Genomic DNA, 14,637 nt, shown 5'->3' with positions numbered 1-14,637 from the left:
ATAGTCTGCCCCAAAGTGCTAGTCCGCTCTGAAGTTGCTGGGAGCAGGTGTAGTCATACAATTTGCTATGACGACGCCATTCATATCTATATTCAGAGCGACTAGCAATTTTACGCGGACTATACGTACTTCAAATTAAAAGAAAACACTTATAAATTATTGTACTGTTGTTTGAAATAAGTCTTGAAAAATCAGAGGTGGAACCTCAAAAACTTTCCATCACCCTAGGCTACGAAGCTGACCCAAAACCCTTATCCACGTGAGGAGACCCGTGCGTTGTAGTAGAAGAATAATTCCCTTGGTACGATATTAGGATTTGTTATAACAAAGTCGTTCCTATGAGATAACAAGCCAGTGGACCAGTAGATGTCGTAACAAATATATATATATATACATATACCATTAAATATATCTTTTTTTGTTGTTAATCAATGACATTTTCGTCTTTATTAGTAGTATATCGATGTTGTTAATACAATTTTTCATTAAAATTTTAATTTTATTTTATAATTTTTAGTTTGATTTCTATAAAAGCGTGTGCTTTAGTTTTTTTAAACTATATTTATTTTTTATTTTGTAGTTAAATCCTTACTAATATTATAAATCCGAAAGTAACTCTGTCTGTCTGTCTGTCTGTCTGTCTGTCTGTCTGGTTGTCTCGTCTTCACGCCTAAACCACTGAACCGATTTTAATGAAATTTTGCACAAAGATAGTCTGAGACCCGAGAAAGAACATAGGATAGTTTTTATCCCGGAAATCCCATGGGAACTAGGGATGCCGATCTTAGATCGATTAATCGGAGAATCGATCTTTTGGATCCAAAACATCGATTATTTTAATCGATATTAAGGGTTGAATCGTAAACTATGCATTTGATCAAGCGATGATCTTTAGCAAAGTTGAAGGTACGAATTTTCAGTTTTATGTATGTTATATTATTTTCTTTTAAACGCGGGCGAAGCCGCAGCCAAAAACTAGTTTCTTATAAAACCGAGTTCTTTAGTTTCTTTAATTATTATTTATTGTTTTATTTATACTGCTGTTCACATTAAGCATCCACAAAGCTTCATAATTATAAGGATGTATGTTGATCTCTTTCTACTGAAAAACGGAGTTACTCACTGACAAACATACAAGTGAAGCTAATATAAAGCGTGTAAAAAGAACGCTCTTGACGTTTGAGTTGTATCTTTCGCGGGAATTATAAAAAGTTGTAAATTAGACCAAGAAATAATTTTAAAGTGTATATTGTGAATAAAAAAGAGCGTTGTTTTTAGGCTGATATACATATTAATGGGATACGTAAACATTGTCTCTCTTTGCGACTCTAGCTAACAAGATTTGGGTGGGATCTTAACTCAAAGACAGAGGGTTTTTATAGGAAGTGACAGTTTCCTTTTTCCTGCAAATATATCGAACGTGAAAATTTAATAATGTATACACGGTGCGCGCTGGCGTCTTGGCAAGATCTACAATGTTCAGAGTGATGGGTGATTTGCGTCAATTAGATATTATATTTTCTTATTTCTTATTTATGATACTATTGTACTTAGTAATTAATATTTACTGTAGCCTGTCGTGTTCAAGCCTATACCTCCGCCATGATGCGAAGAGAATTCATGTAAACAAACCGACTAGGGTCATCAAAAATGTGGCACTGTAAAAATTACTAATTTCCTTGTTTTCTTGTTTAATTCTACAGATAACCTCACAATTAAATTATATCCATTATTTCCATACCTCATTACATGCGATGCACTTTCACAACTTTAATATTATTGCGTTTAGACAAAGAAAAATAAAATATCCATATAAGTTAATTAGTGATAACTATAAATAGGCCATATCATGGGAATGCCAGGATGTAAGAACATTTGGTCTCATTTTGATTTGGTGTTTTAAATACAGTTTCAATTAATTTATTATACTTTTTACCACAATCCACTTTTATCCACAACGCAGCAGAGTGGTTTGTTGGTTGGATATGAGTATCACCAATTCACAGTTCGTTGTAATATGAGATATGCATTTATATGATCAAAATAGAATTTCACAATTCATTAGAAGTACAAGAATTATTAATTTTCTTAATACATATTTGAATACGAATTAAAAATTAATAAAATTTACGAGATTAATCTCGAAAACTAAAAGTAAAGTCATGGTCAAATATTTATTCACAATATTGAATTCAAAGCACACATAATGTGCCGAATAGAACAAGTAATATTGATAGAAAACAATTTAAATTTTACAATATTATTTGTAAAAAATTGCACCGACGAAAAAAGGTTTTTGTTATACACCCGTTATCGCTTGCTAAGCAACGTTTGTTGGCAAACATTCTTCTTCCAATTTGGCTGGGGTATAGTCACTAATTATCTCATAAGGGATAAGTAAATAGGATCACCACAATCTATAATATAAGAGTAGCAGACGAGCATGCAGTCCACCTGATGGTAAGTGGCCACTGCCGCCCATGGACATCTTTAATCAACCCCAGATAGGATTAGGTATTCCTACCTGAGGTCGCCCACAGATGCGCTGCTACCCCTGAGGACTAAGCTGGAACGCCTCGGAAAAGTCTGTCTCCCTTACCACACCCTTCAAACCGGAACACAGCAGCGCCTAACACTGCTGTTAATAGGTAGAAATAGGTGTGGCGGTGGTGCCGCCGGCGTCGAACCACAAAGGGTTCTACCACCTTCAAATGTTAAAACTAATCATCACTTATCATCAGCAAGCTCGTTTGCTACTTATAAAAATAAACTACATAGTAACAAAACAACGATTTAATTCAAAATATACGAGAGTGCAAAGGGGAATTAATTGACAGAGTACTGAAAATTTTATTGTTCTATTTTCAAGTAAAACTGCCTTGGTACTCGAATCCTGCGAACACTCGACGAGAAGTGAACTTATTGGATACAATATTTGATTTTAAAATGCTGGTATAGTTATAAAATTTTCACTGTATATTTTTTAAATTTCGCTGTAAGTATTTCGGCTTCGATTTAAATGAATACCTACTAACCACTTACTTATGAAAGGTAAAGTAAATGAAATAGGTCTGAGAATTACGTTTCGCGGCATCACCATTGCACATATTTTCTTATAGCGATAATGACGTGCTATTGTTCTGGTTTGAAACGACTTAATTGAGAGCTATTTCAACTTGGTCTTCAAATCTATCAGATGCTAATTTGACTAGTACTTACAAACCAGCAAAATATAACTCTTTTACTGCAGGTGAACACTAGTAATAAGCAGTTATGGATTAGTGGTTAGAAATTCGATCTTATAACTTTAAGTGGGATCAAGAAGTTCCGAAAAGTTCTTAAAAAAGTTCTTAAGAGTGTCTGACAACCAATTCACGCTTGGCCGGTGGCTTATAGCCAGCAGTGTGACGGTAAAACATTAAAAATTGAGTTTCTTAGTAAGTAAGTAAATGAGAGTTAAACATTTTATTAGTTGACTCAAGTTTTTTAGTATTTATTTTTTTCTTTATCATATCATTGCAAAGTCTGATGTCTGTAAAATACCCGGAAACATTTCCTTTTAATTCACTCGCGAAATGTCCCAGGGCTCAGCGAACCGCAGTTACAAAGAGGGAAAATAGAACGATGACATTTTCTTATAACTGCTCGGATGCTCGTGGAAATTAAATTTATTATTTAGACGGATGCTGCAATATTGAATTTAAAAATGAGAAAAACCGTCAAAGATATAATATTTATAATTCTTAATAAATACCTACCTGAATTTGCTATGCAAAGATTATTTCAGTTATATTTTTGCACTAATGTTAAAACTAATCATATTTTCGTGAATTTTCTTGCTTACTGTGTGAAGTCTATCACCCGAATTTTGTTAGTATCTACCTACCTTATATTTTTATTCTAGGACCGGATATTAAGTTACCTTTAAGATCGTGGTGTGTAAGGGTGTTATGAACAAGAAGGGCCGAGGTTATACCAAAAAATATATTTATTTCATAGAAAAATAAAATTATAAGTAGTATCAAGGCCATGTAGTAAATTATATGAATTAAATTTCCTCTTTAGAAAGTTACTACAGCCCATTACATTACATTAAGGCCCATTTTTTTTTGGTGAAATTCAGTGTTTCCAATAATAGCAGGGCCTTGTTCAAAAATAAACACGATATACAATTCTTTTAACTCTATCCTGATTTATAAAAAATATTATTTAATAGAAAAATAAAAGAAAAAATTCCCTTTAAGTGTCTTACTATTACAACCACGCTCAGTGTGATTTGGTGTAGAGTTATTATGTAGCTAATATCATTCTACTTAGTACGAATATTAAGCTCATCAGTTTGCATTGATCGGTACCACAAAGTCACAAGTACCACAAAGTACCACAAAGAGTCGAACTCGCACATGGAGGTTTCCGTACCACCAAATGTTCATTATTTTTAACTTATTTTTATTCATTTTATTATTTTCAAAAATAGTTTTATGACTCGACTAGTTTAGTTTTATGACTCAACAACAGATGGCGTTGAGTGATGATGAATGATACGTAAACGACGTATAATAAAAATTAAAATAACTATATTAAATTTTGTTTTATGATTCTTATTTGTATTTATTATAATAACAGTTATAGAAGTTAACGGATTGTAAAATGTATATGTCTATCTATTACGGTTCCGGAGATATAGCCCTGTGACAGACGGACAGATGGACAGACAGCGAAGTCTTAGTAATAAGGTTCCGTTTTTACCCTTTAGGTCTGGAACCCTAAAATATGTAAAGTTCATCGAACGCAAGAAAAGAAGTGGAGTAAAAATTTTATCCAAATCGATAGAGCTTTTACAGAATAAATTGTATTATATTGCTGGTAAAAAGATATTACAAAAAACAAATTATAGTACAAATATTTATTAAAAAACAAATTATCACAATGAACGTCGCAAGCCGCGACACATCACATTATAATAGGTACATGGCGAACATGCATCAAAATATTTGAACGATATAAAAATATTTTCACTTTATAATAATAAAATTAAGAAGAATAATTATTCGGTATATACTATTTCATGTCATTATGTAAAAATAATATAATTAATAAAAGACTTTCCATTAAACTTTGAATACAGTGTGCTGAATTGCAGTGTTAATATTGGGTTGTTCGGAAAGTCATTTCGTTTATTTTTGTGAAAATGAAAGACAATTTTCTTATAATGAATAAATATTTTATAAAATTATATATTGGCCATCTTGGCCCAACACCTTAAGCCATCTTTCCGGTAGGAGCGTGATTCCACGTTCTTCATTTGTTTGGTCGATTCTTGCAAAAAACTGTTGCAGGTGATTTTGACATCTTTATTTCAAGTAAAGATTTTACTGTCCAAAAAATATTGCAGTGATCGGGAAAAATAATAATCGGAAGGCGCCAGATCTGGAGAATATGGTAGGTGTGGTAGAGTAACTTATTCGCTTCAAAAATGGATCATTTTCGTGACGTTTCGGGAGCAGATCATAGACGTCGACGCGACGACGCAAATTTTTCGTCGTGAGAAATTGGGGGACTCATATATCGAACTTCAAGCTTAAATCCAGGCCTTAGCAGAACATAGACGTCAACGCGACGACGCAAAATATTCATCGTGAGAAATCGGGGGACTCATATATCGAACTTCAAGCTTAAATCCAGGCCTTTCAAGTGGTCATAAACGGTTTATTTCCATAAATCTAAACTCTGGCCGATCTCACGTATTGTTATTGGCCGGTTTGCATTAACTAATGCCTTTATCAGCCTTAATTGGCCTACCAGAACGTGGTGCATCTTAGACTTCAAAATTACCGGATCTAAATTTTGTAAACCAGTTCTGCCACTGGCGTACTGACAGCACATCTTCTCCATACCCATTAGTTTTTTTTTTCTGACTTGAACAGTATTTTTACCTTTTCTATAGTAAAAAAGTAAAATATGACGAAAGTGCTGCTTATTGCTCTCCATATTTAAAAGGGCACCCACCAAAAACGATTGCATAAAATCAATTGAACTTATTCACACACAAGCCTTGTTATATCAGCTGTAAAAACATATAATGACAATGCGACTTATGTGTGAAGTTAGCTGTGAAAAAATACAATTAAATCCTCTATCGGGAAAAAACGAAATGACTTTCCGAACGACCCAATATTTAGCAGCAAAGATATAAAAAGATATAAAATAATCGGATTACATCGACATTATTTGTCTATAAAACATGACTTTAGGTCAAAACACAAAACTGCGTTATGTCGTCGCATCATGGAAATTTACGAGTTTGCACGACATATCCCAAGAACTTTAAATCGATGCGCATCGCGTATTCCTCTGTAGAAATTTGGAAAGCAGAGCTTTGCCGCTCAAAAGTAACGCACAAATTCGCGTTCTCACTCAAATTCTTCTCTTGCGAATTCAAATTCCGTCGATGCGCTGTTTTGTGTTTTGACTTTAGTCACGTGGTTCAAAAATAAATTGAACGACACAACACATCTGTTCAGATCTGTATTATCGCATTATTTACTCATAATTAATTACGAATTACGCTATAAAATATTGAATAAATTTTAAACCACGTTAAATCATCTGTGGGGTTGTATAAAGGTCGAGGAAGGGCGCGTTTTCTCCCTCCTGTAGCCAGTTATCTGGGGAGTAGGCGTTGTCTTTCTTCTCAATGACGTGGAAGGTGTATGCGTGCCGGCTCTTCTCAGATTTGTTTGGAGCGCTCTTGTGGACCACGTTCCCGTGTATTAAAACTAATGTGCCTGTAATTGAAAACGGTAGGATTAGATTTTTTTTTGTACTTTTGAATTGATAGTTGCAGGTAACACATTGTTTATTAGTGATTTGTAAAACAATTAATATCTCAACTGTGATGGAGGAGAGACGTTCAATGATGTTCTATCAAATGCTTTGTATGACGTCCGCTTAGTACGACGTGTTTGTCCACGGAATGGATTCCACGGTATAGTCTGTTAAAGTAATAAACGCGTTCGAAGTTACGGGTACAATTATTTGATAATAATACGAGTACGTAACGTGGATCGAGCTTCGCACGTGTCGATTACCCTTGCAAGTAAAAATTGTATGAAATGGATTTTTTAATAATCGTGTTCGAGTCTTGGACCCTTAGCCTAAAGGCAAAAATGTAAAAAATATTAATATAAAAATCGAAGTTGTATTTTACTTATCAAATGCGAAATAAAACATCGTTATTTAAGCTACTTGAATTATTTCTGAGATAGTCCCAACCTTTGTGGCTCGACGTCGGAGAGACCTTTTCCACGCATATGTATGTTTGCCTCACACCAGCAGTGCTACGCTGCTGTGTTCTGGTTAGAAAGATGTGGCAAAGGAGACATACTTTGGATCCATATCTTACCTGGGTATGATTATAGATGAGCGGCAGTGACCATTTAAGAAGTAAGATAATTATGTTGATGACGTTAAAATTTTCTATTGAACCATAGAAAATAACTCTATTTTAACTCACCTCTGCTAACTGGTATAGGTGTGAAACTAGACGACGGATATATGGGCGATGGCGTATCATAGATCAGGGCTTGTTTCGACTCCTTATCCTTATCCGGGTTTCTGATAAGTCGCCTGTGTACCCCAGATTTATGCGAACCCCGTAACATCCAGAGGCAGCCGTTCTGTATCGTAGCATCTTCTAGAGGAATCCAGAACCCCACCGGTGGCAATGGTTCAGTGTACAAGTATGTAGCGTCTTGGTGTGCAACAACTAAAAACAGTTAAAATTATTTGTATATTTTTGTATGTGCAAAACTAGAAAATTAGTCCACGACTTAAAAGGAATTACTTATTCACCGTCACATTTCTATATAAGAGTGTTGTGTTTAAATATTATCTCGACTAAATAAATAATTAAAATTAGACGGAGCCATAGCGAAGGCTGGCTACGTTAAAGTATATTCTTAGGACAAAACTTGTGCTTAAAAACTACTGCGCAATTGCAAACTTATTTCACTAATCACTGATGCATTTACAATGTATAATAAACATGTAAATTACCTTCTCCACCCACTCCAGGATTTTTGTAAATGTACATGCTCTGCACCACCGAGGGTTCCTTGAAGCCCAGTTCCCGGCAAACGGCTTTCACCCGGTCACTGTACGTGTAGCACCTGAAGATCGGATGCAGCAGGTGGAGAGCGTGACCCACCTGGGAATGCAGAAGTCGATCAAATTCCAGAAAACAGCTCGATATGAATGATGATGGTAAGAGTATTTAAAGACAACCTAAACAAACAGCGGTGAATAAAAAATATATTTGATAAAAGATAGAAATTAAGCGCAAATATGTGAACCCGCGTTTTGTATGTGTGTAAACCAAACTTAAGTTAGTGTATTTTAACTGTAGGTTTTGTTTTCAAGCATTCTTAAATTGGTACACATGTCCAAAAATAATGCAAAACTCAACAAATTATTAATGACGATATTCTAACACATATAGAGTAAAGAGAGGAAATCCTTTACTTCGGTAATGTCCTTCGACGTTATGAATTTTTCCATCTCATTATACCTAATGGGAAAAACCGCGGGAAAAGGCGAATAGGGAGAAGAAAAAGTCTCAGCTGCGAAACATTCGGGAGTAGACCGAAATAGCAAGTGCAGCTAAACTATTCCACTTCTTAAAAACCGTGATTGGGGATTAAAATTAGACCCGCAAAAAGAAGAATACAGCGGATAAAAATTACAAAAAAAAATAAAGGTAAGCATTTAGCTATAAGGTTGTTAAATGCAAAGGTTTTGTAACCCTTAATAAGAGATTAGCTATAAGAAGGTTGGAATGCAAAGGTTTTGTAACCCTTAATTTTTTACAAATACCTTATCGTTGTAAAGGAAACAATTACAAGAAACACAGATTCAACAAAGAAACAAACTAAGCCCGCGATCAAAGCATTCTGGAGCACCTAAGATATGCTATGATGTGATGAATATCTTTCTCCAGTTAATTATAAAGTTGTTTACGAGAAAATGTGAAATTAGTTTGTACGTTCAGACAATTGACAATTGTGTTGGTACAAGTATTTAAGTTCAGCGTGGGTTGTTGCCGGGTCGTGGGTATCTACGTCACGCGTTCCACGTTAATTCAATTAAATTTTTGTTTACATAAATAACGTTATTTTCGAAACTTTTCAATTATTTGTACTATTGTTTCAAGAATACTAAGAACTATGGTTTTGGGTATGTACCACTGCCGTCGTTTTTGACCTTAGGCATAGATACTGGCAGATTAATATATGAATCGCCTGTCTTGGTCCTCAAAAGATTTCACGCATCTGTAATTATGAACCACATTTCATGTAGGACTCCTTTCCTACATGGAGTTAGTAACAGATGTCCATGGGCGACAATGACCATCACGTGCAAATATGTTATAAAAAATAATAATAACTTTTATCAAATAATTCCTATGACTGAACAGGCTTTCGTTGCCGTAAACAAATAGTTTACATTCTCGTTAATTCATACTTTCTCGTCCGCATAATGTTATAGTTACATTTTTTTATAAATACGCTATCTTGTTTAATTTTAATCTTCATTGCTTATATCTTCCTTTAAAAGCTCCCGAGTCGCCCGCATAATAATAAAAGCAATAATTGCTATCTTCATTTCATTTGAATATAGCAGAGAAATATATTTTCTGCGTATTTTGCTGTTTTTATATTCCACAACGTTTTGTATACAAGTAGCTAATGAGCATAATATATTCTACCAGACGGTACATGGTATTGCCGTGTATGGACATCTGTAATGAAGATAAGATAAGAGACCTGGGGTCGGTCACAGATGCGTTGCTACCCTTTAGCCCTAAGTTAGAAGATTAGAACGCATCGGACTAATATGCCTCCCTCATTCCCTCCCTTATTCCCACCCTTCAAACTAGGACTTAAAACGCATTACGCTATAAGACTAAAATAGGTGTAGTGGTGCGGTGCATGCATTAACATTACACTAAAACAAGCTATTAACATTACACGGTACATGGAGGGAACGATAATCCCGGTGCACCATCCCCGTCCGATAATCCGATAAAAGCATACCCGGCTCCGTCCGACAAATCGTACACCTTCACCATCGGAATTTTACCGACTTCGACATGGGAGGAGGTATTATGTTCTGCTATGTATTTATAATAGAATTATTACAGAGTGCTATTAATGGAATCATTATAATTTTGTAATCTCGATATTGTATCAACATCATAACCACAACCACTATGACAAAGGTGTGCGACGAAGAATATCTAAATTAGAGGACCTTGAGCTTATTAAATGACTTTTTAAAATTAGAACCGCGGACAGAGATATAAATAAAATCTAAATAATTATGATACCTAAATACTTTGATAAGTAAAATAGAAGGATACTTCAATGAAGCCACATATAGATGAGTTTATCATTTATTATTTGAATTCTTGAGAAATAAGAAACATTTTTAGAAAAAAAATACTTACATAAATAATTAACACTACCTAATTTACTTAGTAAATAAATAATTATTTCAAACATTATAGGGGCATTTTTAAAACGGAGACGTGGCAACACAATTTATTTACGCACAAAATTTAAATTCTCATAATTGGTTATACTTTCTTGTTGAGAGTGATCAATCTATTAATTTTACTCATCTAAGCCTAAACATACAATTGCAATAAGTTATGAAATTTAACTTGAAAAAATATGTATAAATGTGGAGCATACCTTGTTTAATGACACGCTGGGGTCCACTTGCAGCGCGCCGTCGGGTCCGAAGGCGTCCGCCTCAAAGAAATAGCTGATTTTATCGTTGCTCTCTATGAAATATTTATCTTGCAATTGCTGTAATTGAAAAAATCGTTATAGGTAAGATTCACTTGTAAATTAACGAAGAAATGAGACATGAAATAAGTATTTGCAAATCAGTTGCGCGTTTTCAAAGGAATCGTGTGTATATTTCATTAACAAAAAACAAAAAGAGTTTTTTTGTACAATACAATGAAAAAATAGAATTGTTTTAGTTTATGAACATTTATCGAAATATAAAGTATGAAAACGATAATAACCGTAGGTAAATATCAGACAGATCTTTAAAAAAAGTTCTCCGAGGTATGCGAAGTTTATCCGAATTGATAAATTTGGCCAATAGGATGGACTATGTAAAGATGTCCAGCAGTGGGACAGTGATGGGTTGATGGTGATGATAATGATGAATCTAAACATAACATTTTTGAACATCTTTGCTAATCTTAAAAGTTGAACATGACTGAATAAGATATATTAAATTACATTTTGGAATATGGCCATAATATTAGCATAACATGCATAACAATAAAGAAATATGTAGTAAGTTATTTTTTTAAATATAGGAATAGTACATTACAATACGAGGACGAAAAATTTTTTTCTGACAAGTGTGAGTTTGCAGGCCGAGCCGCAGGCGAGGACTGCAATCACACGAGTCAGAAAAACATTTTTCGTCCGCGTGTTGTATAAAATTTTATATTACGGGGTCGGAAATGGGGGTTTTGCGCACGCGAAGCGTGCGTAAAACGTCCATTTACGCACGCCGTGATATAAATAATATTATATATTATTATTATTTTTTTAATTAAAAATTGTAACTAATTGTTGTAACCAATTACAACAATTGGTTGTCGCATTGTATTAAGTAAAACGGCCATTAAATTTTCTAAGTAATAATAGTAACATTTAAAGCTAAAAGTATAAATAAACACAGATAGCAACAATAGTATAAAGTTCTTTGTTCTAATTCTGCTGATTACTAAAAACGTGTCGTGATTCCCGCTACACATACATTTAGGAATGGAATGTGTAACATTGTGATTGCAATGCAATGCTGATGCAGTTCTTATTACATGCATATTTGTAGGTAACTACTGTCAGTATGTAAAGTTTATGAATGTACTTGAAATCTTTGATAATGTTGTAGGATATTTAATAACTTTTATAACTTTAATATTATATGACTTTAAAGTAGATTAAGTAAATGTAACACAAACAAGATTATGAATTGAATTTATAAAATAAATAAAATAAAAGCAATTAACGGATTTGACATTACTTTTTGTAATTGTAACTGTAAGATTTTTATCATGATTTCCCTCAGAATTTAGTTACGTAGATTGCTTCTTAAGAACATTGCTATTACATGAACGGAATAGATGGGTAGGCTAAGCTTGTTTTTAAACGTGACGAATTTACGATGAAATTAGTTTTAAATAATATGTATTTTGATGTTACATTCTGAAATCGTAATATACCTAAGTTATGCATAGACAATATAATCTATGAGAATTACTCTATGGTTTCGTCTTACCTGTTTACCGGTGGTAGAGAATACACATTTTTGGTCGTTCTCATGTGCTTGCATGGCTAGTTCCACTCCTGCGGCGAGCAATTCGTCGCACTCTGCCGGCCTCAGGAAATCTTCCAGGACTACATAGCCGTCCTGGTCCAACTGGAAAGAGGGAAACACTGTCTTAACTACACGGTTCGAACAAAAGTAGCAACATTTGTTACTAACATTTTAACTATCTCTTTGAGGATTATTATTTGAGGATTCTCTTAGACCGCGTGGACAAAGACAGGCACATCATTTAGAATTTAGACTGACCGGGCATCGAACTCTGAACTTTATGCGTCTCAGATCAGTAATGTGTCCCCACCGCTACGTTGTATAAATGAACACTGTCCATAAATCTTGCCAAAATTGGTGTAACGTTTCTATGTCTAATAAAGCCTGTAGAGGCATATATAAATTATGAGCTCTATTAATATCTAGTTATTCTTAAGAAATTATGTACCTATCCTAAGTAATATTATAAATGCGAATGCGAGTTTGTTTGTTTATTTGTTGTACTTAACGCCTTAACTTCATAACCTTCATGAACTTTTGTATATCCGTTGTTCAGGAGTCTAAAAAGGACATAATATATTTATTCCGAAAAAAATTACCGTTCCCCACGGGTATTTAAAGACCTCTGGTCATAAGCGATGCCACGAGCAAGAGCTAGTTTTAACAAACATTATTAAGCGTCCTCGGAATTCTCAAAGAAAATTTTATTTCTTAAATTTCATGCACCTTACACACATATGGAAACTTTATCAGACTCGGTATGCAATTAACAAGGTTATCCTTTACTGACAGGTAAATTAATTAACAAGTTTATCAATTTCTAATAATTATCAAACAGATCTGAAATGGTTATTTTAAAAATCGTCGTTTTAAATTCCGGATATTTTTATCACTCGGCAATTCGTTTCAAAGTACATGCATTTACAAAGCAAATCCTAGGTGTGGGGGTGTTCCGCCCCCACACGCGCCGCTATTCTCGTCCCAGCCGGATATTTTTACTTGTATGATTACTTTCGTTGCGTTGAGGTGGTCACGTTTTGAAAAAAAAAATAACAAATGCAATTAGTTAGAGTGATTCTATTATTGGACTAATAGTATTCAAATAAAATGTACATTCTTACGGAGGTACACATTGCCAGCTACAGTATTTTTATATATGCCACTTTTGAATTGGACTATGATTTCAATTAAGAGGATTTGTGTAGGAAGGTAATAAATAAGGAAGTCTATCTCTACATAAAAATGTCCTACTGTTAAGGTTCATCCACTTATTGTATTCGAAAAATATTTATATTGCAATATCTGCAAAATACAGTTATGTAGGAACTTCTATCAGTATTCATGTTTCATATCGTCACTAGAAATTCTAAATTACTAAAGCACCAAAAGTGAATTTTACAGAAAAGCGATTTACAATTTTTATTTTTATTTCAACTGACATTACTCTGTTTTTTGTATTCCAATTGAAATATACCTAAGGCAAAAAACTTTGTGGTTTTTTATCTACGTTATAAAATAGACATATTACCTAATATTGTTATATTTACGAAGATAATGTCGCTTTAGTATAAATGCTCTCACCACTTCGTAAGGCAAAAGGACTTACTTCATAAACATATTTAGGTACAGTAAAGCATAATTAAGAATCACTTACATCAATGAAAATTAAGGGATGGAAAAACGACTAACTTAGTTATTATTACTTAAATGTAGTAATTAAGTATAATAACATTAACTAATTAGACTAATTGTATTGTCAAGACGTAAATTATTGTTTAATAAATGCTAAATATACCCTTACATCTTTAAACTTTAATAATGTAACATAACTTTTTTTGTAGTAGTAGAATTAGCTAATGACTTAGTTAGCGTAGCGTAGTGTTACTAAAAAGAGTTTCATCCTTCGATCACTAATAAGAACTAGTGATCGAAGGTTTCATCTCAAAAATTTCGAAAGGCAAAAGTACTAAAAAGTAAAAGTACTAAATAGTAAAAGTACTACGCTTTTGTCCATCAATTGTCATGTAAGGTAAATTTACTAAGCGCCCTAAATTTTCTTATCATAGCATATGGCAATAAGGAAAATAAGCTAAACGGCAATAATAAAAAATGAATATATTTTTTTGTTTTAGGTAAGTAAGAGAGACGGATCGAGAAAAATGACACTGTCGCTGCTAAAGCGCTACTATCTTTTTAAATAACCCTCATATTGCAATGAGACCATTCTGT

General features: G+C 33.7%; 1 protein-coding gene across 1 annotated transcript in view; it reads right to left on the bottom strand.

Annotated features, from left to right (window-relative positions):
• Positions 1–4,891: 4,891 nt before the first annotated feature.
• Positions 4,892–14,637, bottom strand: part of Phyhd1 (Phytanoyl-CoA dioxygenase domain containing 1) — a 36,701-nt gene continuing 26,955 nt past the window's right edge. Inside the window, exons 2-6 of the mRNA XM_073075176.1 lie at positions 12,370–12,510; positions 10,755–10,871; positions 8,059–8,209; positions 7,517–7,768; positions 4,892–6,788 (exon numbers count right to left, since the gene is read on the bottom strand). Of these exons, the coding sequence (XP_072931277.1) occupies positions 6,601–6,788; positions 7,517–7,768; positions 8,059–8,209; positions 10,755–10,871; positions 12,370–12,510 (849 nt within the window). The 3' untranslated portion in view covers positions 4,892–6,600. The remainder of the gene's footprint in view (positions 6,789–7,516; positions 7,769–8,058; positions 8,210–10,754; positions 10,872–12,369; positions 12,511–14,637) is intronic.

Source organism: Epargyreus clarus, unplaced genomic scaffold (genome assembly GCF_041222505.1).
Source record: "Epargyreus clarus isolate Ecla_fem2 unplaced genomic scaffold, WU_Ecla_fem_2.2 ptg000007l, whole genome shotgun sequence".
Taxonomy (NCBI): Eukaryota; Metazoa; Arthropoda; class Insecta; order Lepidoptera; family Hesperiidae; genus Epargyreus; species Epargyreus clarus.
This window is presented reverse-complemented; position numbering and strand designations above follow the sequence as displayed.